Source organism: Gavialis gangeticus, unplaced genomic scaffold, assembly GCF_001723915.1.
Source record: "Gavialis gangeticus isolate Ggan-Ray unplaced genomic scaffold, GavGan_comp1, whole genome shotgun sequence".
Taxonomy (NCBI): domain Eukaryota; kingdom Metazoa; phylum Chordata; order Crocodylia; family Gavialidae; genus Gavialis; species Gavialis gangeticus.
The window spans coordinates 38,601,674-38,615,938 of record NW_017729029.1 but is presented as its reverse complement, the minus strand read 5'-3'; the positions used below and the strand labels follow the sequence as shown (position 1 = coordinate 38,615,938).

General features: G+C 50.6%; 1 protein-coding gene across 1 annotated transcript; it reads right to left on the bottom strand.

Annotated features, from left to right (window-relative positions):
* Positions 1–436: 436 nt before the first annotated feature.
* CLDN2 (claudin 2) lies at positions 437–2,064 on the bottom strand. The gene has a single exon (XM_019521419.1). The coding sequence runs from the start codon at positions 1,932–1,934 to the stop codon at positions 1,104–1,106; it is 831 nt and encodes a 276-aa protein (XP_019376964.1). The 5' UTR covers positions 1,935–2,064; the 3' UTR covers positions 437–1,103.
* Between the last annotated feature and the right edge of the window lie 12,201 nt (positions 2,065–14,265).

The following is a 14,265-nucleotide window of genomic DNA, read 5'->3' as shown; positions in this document are numbered from 1 at the left end:
TTAATGCAGGCTTGTTTGTCTGGCTCTGGTCACTCTGGCCTGAGGATCCTAGGGGAGGATTACAGTGTGTTGCTCTTGAATCAGGACCATAGTGGTTTGAGTGGGACCAGGATTAGTCTGTGATTGAACTGCCATTGTTCTCTTAGGGATTTTTGTTCTCTATCCATCAGGAAGGGGACCTGGAGTCCCCACCCCGTAAGGATTTGGCTCTCAAAGCCAGGCATTTCAATGCGGCAGGGTCTCACAGCGGGTTCCCCATCCCTTTGAAATATGACTGTGAGCCTGCCCTGGGGCTTGGCAGCTGACAGGCAGGTGTAAGGGGCACAAGATGGCCCAGGGTGGGCTTGGGATTAAGTGGAAAGGCCTTTCACTGTGGGAAGAAAGCTCAGGCACAGCACAACAGTGAATTCTCAGATTTATTGCAATGCCAGTCAGACCACCGTGACACTGCAAGTGCTTCACCCTGTGTCCCAGTAAGTGAGCCCCACCATCACCGCCCTGCTCAAATGCTTCTCCAGCCTCTGCTCTTTCACAACTGCCACAGTCCTCCTCCAGTCTCAGGAGGTTGGAAACACCCTCCCATGTTCTGTTTCCAGTACTCTCAGTTCAGTGAACTCTTACAGCAGCTGGGATTGCCCCACCAGCTGCCAGAGTCAGTTCCCTGCCAGGTCTGTCCTCCATGATGTTGGCTGGCTTGATGGAGCTGGCCATCCTGGAGGCTTCTCTTCCTAGTAGCAAGGCTCAGGAGGCAGAGTGGGGTTCCCAAGGGAGATTAGTCTCCTGAGGCTGTTGGGTTTGGGTTGTACTCACTGCTGGCAGCTCAAGGAAACCCATCTCATGCAACAGGGCTATGTGGGCCCAAGCCAGGCTAGTCTGTGTGTGGGACCAATGACTGGTCTCCCAAGAAGCTGCAAGTCCCATGCAGGAGCCTCAGAGAACATCAGGATTTAAATGAGAAGGTGTCCATGAAAAGCATGAGAGGCAAGGCATCTCCGTGCTTGCCACAGTTCAGTCCAGGTAGCCCCCAAAGCAGTAGAGGTTCCAGCCAGCTGCTAGGATAGTGTTGGACTTGATGCGGGGGAATTGACTGGGCCTTGCTGTGCCTAGACATACCCTGTCAGGTTGTAGGAGTTGAACTCACTCTTATTAGTCTTTAGCATGTGGCTGATGGAGGGTCGGTGGCTCTTTAGTGTATGGCTGATGGAGGGCCGGTGGCTCTTTAGTGTATGGCTGATGGAGGGCCGGGGGCTCTTTAGTGTATGGCTGATGGAGGGCCGGGGGCTCTTTAGTGTATGGCTGATGGAGGGCCGGGGGCTTTTGGCAACTAGGGCTCTGGATTGGTAGATGCTTTGAAAGTCCAGTTGCTGGTTCCGGGGTGGGCAGGAGGCACAGAGTATGAAGCCACCAATGAGGGAGAACAAGGCAGACATGATGCCCAGGTACAATGCCTCCCCGATCTCATACTTCATGCTGTCAGGGATCAGGGGATTGTAGAAATCACGCAGCACCACATGGATATTCCACACAATGGGGATGAAACACAGTAGTCCCCCCAGGACAAAGATTACCCCACCTATCACTGCCACCCTGTCCTTGGCTGGGGAGCCCTGAGCAAAGATGGTACATCTCATCCCTACCACACTGATGATGCAGGCCAGGGTAGAAACAGCAGCAGAGGTCGCCATCATAGCCTGGGCAGCCTGGAGGTCAGAAGGCAGATCCAGTAGGGAGTTGTAGATATCACATTGGGTGATACCAGTACTTTGGACGGCGCACTCCATCCAAAGTCCCCTGGTGAAGCCCACCGCTGTCACGATGCTAGAGCCGATATAGGAGCTGTTCTTCCAGTTGGGCATGAGTGTGGCTGTCAAGGTGCCTATTGTCCCCAGTAACCCCAGGGTGTAACCCATGAGCTGCAGCCCAACCGAGACCATTTTCAGTCACTTGCTGCCTTGCTGTGTCTGAATGCTCCTGTCTGGTATTGCTGGCTTCCTTTCTCTTCACATCAAGTGCCTTTCTCGTCTTTCTGTCTTCCCATGTTGTGGAGAGCAGCTCAGTGGTATGGACTTCTCTCTTGTCATCTGCGTCTGAGCTTCTCCTTGCCCCTTGTATGCTAGCATTGAGTGGGTGTGTGTGGCGGGGGGGGGACCGAAGGGGAGGAGAAAGTACCTGGAAGACAGAAAATAATCCATATTGGATTAAATATTGACCAGAGACTGTTGAGAAAAGCCAAATGCCCTTTCACCTCTGCTATCTTTCTATATGGGCTTTAAAGAAAACACCCACATCAAGAATTCTGTCAAAGGAGCCAAGATGTCATCTCTTCCATTGTGGCATGGACACAGAGCAACACACCCACATCTTGGAAAGTGAGGATGAAGAGAAGATTCACCCTGTTTATCTCTGTTTACTTAGTGCCTGATTACTGCGTCATCTCCACACACTTGTTCACCCTGCTCTTTCCATCCTCCCTCAGGTGGGATAGGAGCAGTTGCCTGTGGCTCACAATGCCTCCTGCATGGATCCCAGTCTCTGCTTATCCTGTGCTTCAACATGGTGCCTTCCAGGAGTCTCCTCTCACCATCATTAATGCTGTGCATCTGCATACAGTGATGATCGTACCAAAGTGCTTGGCTAGTGAACAACTTGCTGACTATCTTTAGCCCAGATCAGGCCAGGCCAGTTTGTGTGAATACATGGAAGTGAGACTGCAATCCTCCTTGTGGGAGGTTCTTTCCTGGAGATTGGGTCCTGCTTGGAACAGCATGAACGAGAATGCTAGTATGCTGTCCCCATGAACCCTGCCATATCAGCTCAGTTGACATAATTACATGCTTGTCCCCTGATGCTGAAATATTCTATCGTCTAAACTGAGAGGATATCTCAGGTTGCTGTGTTCATCTCAACCTGGGTTTTTTATGCTGCTCCCAACCCCAAGCTGCATTTCTGAGTCTTCACTGGTGTCTGTGGTTGCTCAGCCCTGCCTCTCAGCACTGCAGTGCTTGATAGAGGCAGGACTGATCCTGCACCAGCAAGTCCTTCTGCTTTATTTGTAGGAATGGACCCAGTATTTCATCTGCCTCGCTGAGGACAGGCACTCCTGCTGCTCCTGAGACATGCAGCAGAGCTGAGCGTGGGCCTCTGAGCTTTTGAAAATGTTTCCCTGACACTTCACCACCTGCCTGCCTCAGCGCAGGTGAGTTCTCTTGCATTCTCTCCTGTTCCATATTATCTTTTAAGATCCTGCCACACCTGGTGACTTCTGTAAAAGGCCTGGGGAACCTCTTGCTGTATAGCTTGGAGTCCTGAATGTGAGGCAGTCCCAAGGGAGAACATTTGGTTTCCTGGGAATGAATATGACCTCCCTACCTGAGAGACCACATGTCCCTGCTTAAAACTTACAGTCATCTGAGACGGCACAGATGGGATCTTTCCATGATGCCTTGGGGAAATCACTTCTCTCCTGTAAAAATCCGGTGTCTTCAGAGTAAGTCCATCTGCTAAGATGAGATTTCCTCAGTGGAACTGAAGCCATGTTTGGGAGTTAGAAAGCTCACTGCAGCTATCAGTTCTTGGGCCACAGCATGCTCCAGCCCCCTGCTACCAGGCCTTGGGCTTCAAGGGAAGGAAAGGGGCTGTGTTGAGAAATCCTTCCTGACTGTTCCTTGGCAATGGAGCAGACACACGGAAGAGAGATTAGACAGGCCTGAAAGGGAAAGATGTCATCTTGGAATTAACCATTGCAAAGCTATTCCTGCTTCACTGGTTAAACTCCAGTTTCAGTGGCAGGGCAGATACCAGTCACACATCAGAGGTTGCTGTAATGTCTATTGGCACCCAGGACTCTACGACTGACTGTTGAATGAGTGAGGATCACTGACTGTACCAGATAGATAAGCTCCCCTCAGGCTGGCACTTCCCTGTTGTAGGTAGACCCTGGTTGCCAAGAGTGTGGGAGAGGCAGCCAAGTCAGTTGAGTGACTAAGGGAGGAAACAAGGAGCTGACCCCAGTTCTAGTCCAAGCTCTGCCACTGAGTTGCTCTGTGACCTTGAGCAAGCCACATAGCCCAGAAATTAATAGATTAATTTTCGGATTAATAGAAAATTTGGGACACCTGGGGGTTCATTTCTGGAGGGACTTCATGATATGACTCCCATGGATGGCAAAGGAGTCTCCAATATGGCAGTTAGTGGACAGTGAGAATCTTGGTCACGATCTCTCTTTCTCCATCTGCTTCTCTACCACAGAGATAACGCTGCCTGCTCCCTTAGCACTGTACTTTGTGTCAGTGGAAGCATACAGGACACTTCCTGTAACTGGCCAGGGAAGAGGGTGAACCGAGGGTATTTTTACATTTGACTGCTGGCTCCCAGAGCACCAAGTAAACAGAGATCAACAGGGTGAATCTTCTCTTCATCCTCACTTTCCAAGATGTGGGTGCGTTGCTCTGTGTCCATGCCACAATGGAAGAGATGACATCTTGGCTCCCTTGACAGAATTCTTGATGTGGGTGTTTTCTTTAAAGCCCATATAGAAAGATTGCAGAGGTGAAAGGGCATTTGGCTTTTCTCAATAGTAGTCTGGTGGGCTTTTGGAAGTTCAGCAGAGCAGAATTTGGGGTCCTGAGACCCCAATGAACATAACTATTGGCAGCATCCCCCTGGCTCTGTGCCACTGCCCGAACATAGCTCTGTGTAGCCACATGCCCCTGGTTCTGTGCCACTGCCCATTCAGACCTCTGCACTGCCACACACGCCTGGCTCCTTGTCAACTCAGGACCCCAATGTCACATTATCCACATGTGGCTGTGTACAGCCACCTGGTCCCAGACCCACACTGCTACCAAAATGTGGCCCCACAGACCTGGCCCAGGAGCAGCCCCTGAGATCTGGATGTGGCCCAGGGCCTGAGATGAGTTTGACACCCTTGCTCTATGTAAGTAGGGCTAGCTGGCCCCAAGGCCAGAGGGGGCAGGCTACCTAACATTTAGCAGTTCACCTGACATAAAGAAAAAAACAAACTCAGCATCAACCCATGCACCCATTTTGTAGCAGTGTAAGAGGAGAGGTCTATGGTGTTCACAGCCCTGCCCTCACCTGCTGCTTGAGGCTCTGGTTCCTTTATTCATTCCCTCTCTTTGGCCCTCAGTGATCTTTTCTTTCTCTATGCCCACTTTTCCCCTACAGTGTGAAGTCCATGATAGCCCAGCAGGCTGCCTTGTGGATGCACATCAGGGGTGTTGCTACAGGTCAGTACTTATCCTCCAGCCTGATTGCTTCCATCCTTCCCTGTGCTGCCTTGAGTTCCCACCAAAGCACACAGATGTGGCATGGCTAGGTGACTCTTTCTGTGGCAACCAATGGCAGACTTGGCCAGTAACAGCCCAAGAAAGAGTTAACAAGCCCCAAGAACCTCTTTTCCTCCCCAGTTCTGCATCCCATTTTGTTGCAGATTTCCCCAGTGTTTCTTTGTTAATCTGCTGTGTCAGCTCTTCCGCAGCCCAGCAGCCTATGGACTAACATTGGTCTTGGTTACTCTGGTTGTGTGCCATAGGAATGTCTAATGTACCTTTGGCTATGAAGTCTTGGCATGGCCCCGGTGATTCCCAGGTTCCCACAGCCTATTTTATGCCACAGGGTTGAGGCTGTCTCCTGATATAGCTACAAAGTAGCATCTAGGAGCTGAACACAAGTGTATTTTTACCTTTCAAACTCACATAGGCAGTGCCTGAATTTCCCATCTCTGAAAAGCAGCCCCCAAAAGTAAGAGGCTGAGAGCCAGCAGCAGCCTTTGCACGTGGGATACTGACATGGCACTCAGGTGATCAGGATAGGCCAGCTCAGGACAGGGAATGCAGAAACCAATAAGGGGAAATCTCAAAGGGGCAAACTGGCACATGGAGAAAAATGCACAAGGCCTTGGAGTACTTACAGGAGTAGGTGGGGAGCAGCATGAGTGGTGAACGGCTGAGCAGTACAGCAGAGATTGCACAGTGGGCATGAGTCAAGAAATTGCCACAAGAAGGTGCCTCTTGGCCCATGGAGAGCAGAGGGGGGATGAGATGGAGGGGGATCAGGGTTTGCTTATTGTTCAGCTGCAGCTTTGCAAAATCCATCTGCAAATCTTGCCAGGGTCAGAGGCTTACAGCAGATCCAAATAAACCCTTTCCTGCTCGTAACAAATTGAGGAGTTGGGTGCCTTTTTTGCCTATTTTCTATGAATTTGCCCCTTAGGTATTTGCTTGAACAGGGTTTCCTGCATGTCTTATGAGAGAAGGATGGACCCAGAAGATGGTCTGCAGCAAACAAATGCAAACTGAGGAGCACAACATCCTGCAGTGGTTGGAGTGTTGCCTTGGTGTTGGTCTGACTCTACCTACTCCCATAGCTCCTGGTGTGTTATGGATTCTGTGAGGTATGATGCAAATGGGGCAGAGAGAAGGTGAGACATCTGTCTGGAGAACACAGTATCATCTCTCCACCTGCAAGCAATGTATTGAGAAGGCAGCATGCTATAATCATCCCAAGGAGCATTTTGAAATTGAAGGTGTTGACGAGGCATGGAGGTGATGGCTTTCAAGTTGTCTTAGGTCAGTGCAGAAGCTTCATTCTACCTCTGCTATTCCTGTCCCCCTCCATACCCAACATCTAGTGGCACATCCTGAAGCACATAACTTTCCCTTGGAGGGCTGCCATCCAGGCATTGGCCAGATCCAGCTCTGCTTAGCTGAGGAGATCAAGCTACTCAGATCAAAGTCACCACTCTGTTGTCTTTGTGATGGTAGATATGGCATGGATTGGTCACAGTTCTGCAGTCAGATTGCAAGCATTCAACCCCATGGGGTGCATCTAGTGTGAGAAATCCAGACCAATCAGGCATGTAGAAAGTATGTGGGGATGGGGGATGAGGATGGGTGGAGGGGCTGATGGTGTGACCTTTCCCTGACACTCCATCACAAGCTCGTAAGTGTGCTGGTTCCAGAGGGATGGGGAGGTGACAGCCGAGCAGAGTGTGCCAACACTTTCCACTGGCTGAGGTGGCATCTATGTAAAGAGCAAGGGAGAGATCATTTGTGGTGCAGAGGTGTGAAGTCTTCAATTGCAGGCTATGTTTTCCAGATTCCTGTCCACCCACATGATCATATTTTGGCTGGTGCTGGTTGTGAGATGCGAGAGCTGATACAAGATTCTGGGACGTGTGATCCAAGATAGCCATACTAATAGAGCAGTCAGCATGACTGTTATCAGACCTGTCTAATATCAGGTTTCAGGCATAGATGGAGGGAGAAAATATTATTTGGGGGAGAGGGGGTGAATGCATGCATTAGCATGAGAACTACAACTCCCATTGTGCTCTGCACAGTGTGACACTTGCATGGTTAGCTTCTTCCTCAACCGTGTGGAGGGTGCTGAGTGTGTGTGGGGCACTGAGTGTGTGTGGGGCACTGAGCGTGTGTGGAGTGCTGGCCTGGCTTCATGCCGAGCTGCTCCGTGGTGTTGCTGCTGTTGTTGGCTGCTGCAAAATTAGTTTGCAAGCCCTGGCCTTCCGCTGCCTATGCCTTCAGGCCTTCCCTAGCTCTCAAACCTGCCTCCAGAAATGCAGGGCCCTTTGAGCAGCTGCTGGGAAAGTGATGCTGAACAGACTAGAGGAAAGACAGTGTGAAGGGTCCTGTTTAGGCAGGCTGCAAATGAGAGAGACTTTCAGACCTCAGTTGTGTGGTCAGTGAAAGCTGGGAACACACTATCTGACTGACATAGGGGAGTCTGTATTTTCTTGTCAGTGTTCTGCTTTATCAAATGGCAAAGAGAAGCTTTAGAGCAAAGGGACAAGCCAAGATGTCCAGTTTCCTACTCAAGACAAACATGTTGTCCATGTGATGGAGACCATACTGGTAATGACCAGCTTGGTGCCCTCTGGGAGCTGGGAAAGTCTTTGCACTAAATGGCAGGACAGGTTGGTTAGTGGCACAGACCTCCAGCTTGGTCTCATGTTGGGAGGTCGATCTTATTCCCTGAGATGCACGCTTTACAGATCAGGTAAGACCGTTTCCCTGAGCCAAAGAAACCGCAATTTTCAACTGCCAAACACTGAGGGTCAGTCTAGGAAGTCTGGGCCACATGTGGTTTGTAAATTCTAGTGGCTGCTTTCTTTTGGCATTATTAAAACATAACATGAGCCAATGTGAGGCTCAGTGTGGGAGCAGGAGGAAGGATGGTCAGGGATGGATCATGAGGTTGTGGTGAAAGCTAGTCAGAAGTGTGAGTTGGTTGGGGTGTTGAATGAGAGTGAGGGTTTAAGGCTAGAGCAACAAACTCATGTCAGTCAGGCCTAAACAATGATCTTTAAAATAATGATCTTTATGCCCCACCTGTGATGCTTGAGCCCTAACAAGTTTGCAGAGAGGCGTGAGAGAGGATGAAGAACGAGTACCTTCAACCAGCCCAGAGGTGCCAGGTATTTTCACTTAATCCCCTGGGCCTGCATTTCCACCCACAGCAACAGAGGACCATCTGCACTTCATAGGATTGGGCCTTTGCTGCATGATTACTTAGAAGGTGTCAATTTTGGGAGCTAGGTGCCTAGGAACATGGAAGTTATTGAGGGGGAGTGTCTGATGGGGGAGATAACTTCACTGCTTTATTGCTGTATTGGGGCTATGCAGAGCCCAAACTCATGGGCTGTTGGTCTAGGGCTAGCATGAGAGACCTAACTCTCAGTGGTGCTGAGCACCTATGACTCATTGACTTCCTCTGGAGCAACAGGTACTTAGTCCCTCTGCCAATCAGGGCCAAACTGTTGGAGCTGCTGGCCTGAAGCCTGCAAAACATGCAGCATCCAGACAGGTTGTTAGCACATTTCTCTGGCTGGGCCAGGTCCTTGTTGTTTTAAAGCACAGCAGAAATGAGCCTCAGCCCTATACACTGAACACCACAGGGCATTAGGGTCTTTATAGTGGAAACTTTTGAACCTATGCACCTAACTGATGGCCACAGGCAACATCTCTGAAGGGTCAAGCCACTCAGCCATGAGAATGTGGTGATGCAACTGGGGCTATTCTAATCAAAACCACCGGTAAAAGATCTCTTACCTTTAGGGGAGTGCGAGACCCAGGCAGAGATGAGAGTCAGATAACACCACACTGGCCAGAGTGAGCAGAAAACATTCTGTGGACTGCACCCACCTTGCACACCCTGCCGTAGGTGTCACGTGTGACACCCGGCACAGATCTCCTCAGTGCTTGCTATCTGCTCAGGGCTTAGGCCACACTTTTGTAATCCATCTCTCCTTTGCGGGGTCTGTGTTTTTCATTCTCCCAGGCCCTCTGAGCTGTGGCCATAAGGCAATGTGATTCTTCACAGTGGGATGCCTCGCAGAGGGGTGCAAATGTGCACACGATGCCTTACAGACACTGGCACTCCACATTTTAAATGGAAGGAGGTGGATTTAGAAAGTCTACCCAGTAGTATCCCTGTCTGCCTGTTGGCCTCTCACCCCTGCCTGTCTGAAAATTGCACCTCTGTGATCACCTCTGGCTTCTTACCAGAGGCTGTAAGGCCTTTCACTACCTGATGTTCAGGGATATGTGGTTTGAGGGGGATCTGCCTTGGCTGGCAGCTCCTCTCCCAACAGCTTTCCTTGCCCTCTGCAGGGTTTGTTATTCTAAGACTCCAAGCCCAAATGAGAAACAAATGGGAAGACGCAACAGGCCCTGCACATCCTACATGCACTCAGCAGCCAGGATGTGGCCACCAGTGGAGGGAAGAGGGGAGCCCCACCAGTGACAAATTGTGCTCTGCCGAAGGGCTTCATAAGCTTGTTCTCAGAGATGGAACATTTGGGACATTTGGACACAATAGTCAGGGCCTTGCTGGGACCATTTGCTCTTTTCTTTCTTTGTCCCTCTTGGGAGATGACCTGCCTGGCCTTCGCGGCTGTCCCGGGCATGTCTAATCTGGTTCATACTTGCTAAGGAGAATAGCAAATGGACCTCTGGGGTGAGCCCCCTCAGAGGCAATGGGGGAGGGAAAGAAAGGTGTCCTTCAGTACTTTGTCTAAATTGCTTTTCTTTACCTGCTCATCCCCTTGCTCGTCCTGTGCACTTCTAGGGAACACATGGGTTCCTTGGTGCCATTATGATGAGGCCCATAGACAGATGGGCAGGCTGTTTGTCGCCAGTACTGAAGGACAGTGTTTCTTTGTCTGTACTGATACAGTGCACATCCTGGACACTCTCTCCTGCTCTGTGCAGCCCAATTCCCAAAAAAGAAGGCAGGCAGTTTCCTCACAGCAGCACCAAGCGTACATCCAGAGCCACTCTTAGGGTACCTGTCTTGGCTGTATTAATCGGTGCCCACTTAGGCCTCACTATGGCAGCTCCATTGCCTCAGTGCTGCCCTTTATGGAGTGCCCCTGGTTGTAGCAAGGAGACCTGGCCTTAGGGAATACCAGTTCTTTTCTCTCTTGCTCTGGGATGAAGCTTTTCCTGAAAGCAAGAGGGGAACTTCTCCTCCCCCCAGCCCAGAGTGGAGTAGTTCATGAACTTGTCTAGCATGTAGGAGATCATGGTTCAAGGCCCAGTTCTACTTGGTTAAGGCCAGGGCTTTGAACTTAGTCCTCCTGCCTTCAAAAAGTGCTTGGCCATTGGGTTCTTCCAGGTAGGCAGGACTTTCCAACTCTCCTCTTTGGGGCTCCTCCATTTTGCATAGATAATTAAATCCTCCCCTGAGAAGGGGCTTGGACCTTGGTCTTTCATATCGTTGGTAAGTAACACACCCACTAGGCTGTAGAGTTGGCCCCACATGGTCACACTCTCACTGGCCCCATTAGCATTCAATAATTATTCATGCAAAGTGGAGCTACTCCACCAGAAGAAAATCAGACTGAGTCTGAACCTGGAGCTTATTTATCAGGGACTTTCCTGGGTAGTGGGAGACCAAGGTTCAAGCCCCTACTTCAGTGAATGTTTAACTGTTTATCGAAAGTGGAACAACCTCCCCCTTGTCCAGCAGTAGCTTGGTGACTGAGGCCCTCTTTCTGACTGTTAGAAAACTGGTGTGTGCCTGGTCTGAATCAGGTTGAGCAGGAACTTGAGCTGAGATCTTCTATGATCCAGCTGAATTGCTTGAAAGCTAGGCTATTGGCTCTTCTGGATGTGTGAGATTTCACATGCTCTTGTGCTTTGGGCCAGCAATCCCTTGCTTGTTAAAATTGGCATGAAACCATTTTGTTGGAAAACTCCGTGCCCAATCCACTCCCATCTCCCCCAGAGCTCTGTTACTGGGTGCAGCGCAACTGTGAGCAAGGCACTTACCTTCTCCATGACTCAGTCTCCTCATCTGTAATGTCAGATTGAGACTACCTGTCCCTTTTAGGAGTTTATCTTGCTGCCGGTCCCCTAAGTATCTGAACACTTTCCATACAAAGTTAACAGGCAGAGGGTATTTGATGGAGCACTTCATGGAGTCTTTGGTTCTTCTTGGGGTCGAATTCTCTCCAAACTGTCTTTTTTAAATTGGAAGCATGCAGAGAGATGCACATGTTGTGGTGGGTGTGAGCTTTCAATGATATGACTCAAAAACCTGAGGAACAGATTTTTCCAAAACAAGGAGCAGTAGGTATTAACAATTAGATGTTAGCAGGCCATTGTGATGAGTCTCTGAGTTGACTTGAAGTCCTTGCTTTGTACTAGCAGAAACTAGTGTATACTTGGGAACTAAGCAGACAGCCTAAGGCATCAGCCAGACACCACTGTGCTCAGAAATGTTTGCCACAGGCACACAGCTGTGTTTTTCATAGCTGGATTGTCCCTAGGTTGATGGGTCCTTTCTGCAAAGGTGCCAGCTTTATGTTCCCAAGCCTATGGTCACTTTGCCAGGACTAGAGTCAATGCCAAAGCCCAGGGGTCAGAGCAGTGTATGGAGTGAGAGTGAGCTAGACTGACCATGGAGAAAGCTCTTACAGTCAGAGGGGAGGGAACAGTGGTGGGGATTTCTTCACGCCATGTCTCTGGGGGAGTGAGAAAGCAGGATCCCCCAAAGGGGTGAGGAGCTGCCTAGGGTGAGTCTGACTGTGACTCAGTCCAGAAGGACAGAATGTGTCCACAGCCCCTACAGTCTCAGGATCGCAATGCTCAGCAGTTCAGATGCCTTAGGCAGGTCCCTGGGTAAAGTCTGTTTTGCTTTGACTCGTTCTATGAGCCTCCAGCTCCTTCCTCCTGGCCCAAAGGCTGGGGCTCATAGAAGGAGGTGCTAGGGCTTATCATGGCTCCATTCCAGCAGAACCAAGGGGAGCAGAGATCAGCCTAGGCTGAGAGAAGAGGGTAGCTGGGTGTGACAGTGCTGGACTAACCTGTCACTCCCTGGGAATACGTGTTAATCAGAGGCCTCTCAACAAATCCTGTTAAAGCTTCATTAATGCCCTTTGGCCTGAGATGGAGTGAGATTCAGGCCAGCTGAGAAGCATGTGTGGAGTATCTCCAGAGGGGGCTGTGGAGCACAGGAGTGGGCTCTGATTGAGGAACCGTTCAATAGACCTATTTGTTAAAAGTGGCCCTGATCTGTGGGTGTGTGTTCCAGCTCCTAAGGAAACCCCAATGGAGGCTCAGTGTCAGCCAGTAACTCTGGTTCATCTTGGGGGTGGGAGGACTCAGGGGAGGACCCCTTATACTCTGCTGGGCTGGGAGTGCAGAGGGAGGACTCTGCCAAGGAGGAGAGATCCCACACCTGCAGTGGAGCACTCAGCATGGTCCTACCACCCCACAGAAACCATGCCAGCTGGTTTCTGTGAGGTGGAGCTGATAGCAGGGGAGTGCTAAAGAGGGCAGTTATTGCTCTCTGCTTCAGAGGTGTGAGTTTGAGCCCTGCTTAGGACTGGTACTAGAGGCTACTGGTAATTGGTCCAGCTGTAAGTAGGTCCCCAGCTCACTGTGATGCTGGCTGCATCCCTTCCTCACTTGCTGTGTATACTGGTGTGCCCTAAGCATGCAAGTCTGATGGCCTGTAGGGCTGGGGCAAGCCTTTGATCTGTGATTCTCAATCAGGGTGCCATGAGACCCTTTAAGGGTGCTGTGCAATACTAGCAGTGTTAGATGTGCAAGAAAAACCCAGTGATTTCAAATAGGAATCCAGAGTGTCAAAACCATTCTGACCTGTTGTGGGCTTTGTTGAGTTCTTTGCACCAGAAGAATTGCTGTATTATTTTTCCGTAGTCAAGAAATGAGTGAAAGCTCAGAGCTGGTGTTCTCTGAGAGGTACCTTGAGCCTTAAAAGAATGAGAGCCACTGCCTTAGGCTGAAGGGTGTTGAGGGCGGGGGTGGAGGAGGGGTGGAATCTGAAGCTGAGGCAGCTTGACAGAGATACTGAAGCCAAAGCGTGGTCTGGATTTCCCCAGCTCTGGCTATAATGGTAGCTCTGTCCCTCAGTCTCCTGTGCTGAATTACAGGTCCCTCTCATGTACAGTCCCAGGGAAATGGGCTGGTTTCTGCCTGCCACAAGGGACTGGTTCCCTGGCAATGACTGATGCACCTAAGAGCCCCAGCAGAGGAAAGGGCAGCACAGTATCCTTTCCTGCCTTGGGGTTCCCATGTCTTCCTTCCCTTCCAATTGTGTGCCCAGATCCCACCAGCTCCACTTCCCATACAGTGGGATGCCCCCAACCCTGGCACAGTGCTGGGGATCCAGCTGTTCTCTCTGTGCTGTCAAACTGCTGCCCTGGTACCATACAGCCCAGGGAGCTGCATGAGGACTGACACAGATTTGGCACACAGCAAGTCTCCGCACCCAGGGCTGTGGACCTTGCTTCCCTAGGACGATCCAGCCCAGGGGGAGAATGTGGCTATTGTCTGAGCAAGTTCCATGGCCTTGGTGCACCCAGTTAATCTCCATGTCTCTCCTTTGCTTTCCCGCCCCTCTTCCTCCCTTTCTCCCTCCTCTGCTCTCATTTCCATCCCTTCTGTCTTGCCCTCTCCTTCTCTCCCAGTGCGATTCTCTGGATACCCCTTAGCACAGAATGATTTCCTCCTGCATGCCCCCCCTTCCAACTCCCGAATCCATCACCCTCCCCTGTGCCTGCGGGTACAAAGAGCTCCTAATCACCCTCATTAATTGTCCCCATCCCCAGCCCACCTGGGACTTTTCTCACAAATGGTGCCTGACTTTTCCCCTTCTGTGTTTTGCTTTTTCACCAGAGCCGACAAAGCCCCTGGCCCCCCTGTGGACACACTGTTTACACAACTGGGACAAATTTCACACCCTGGGACCTCCTGC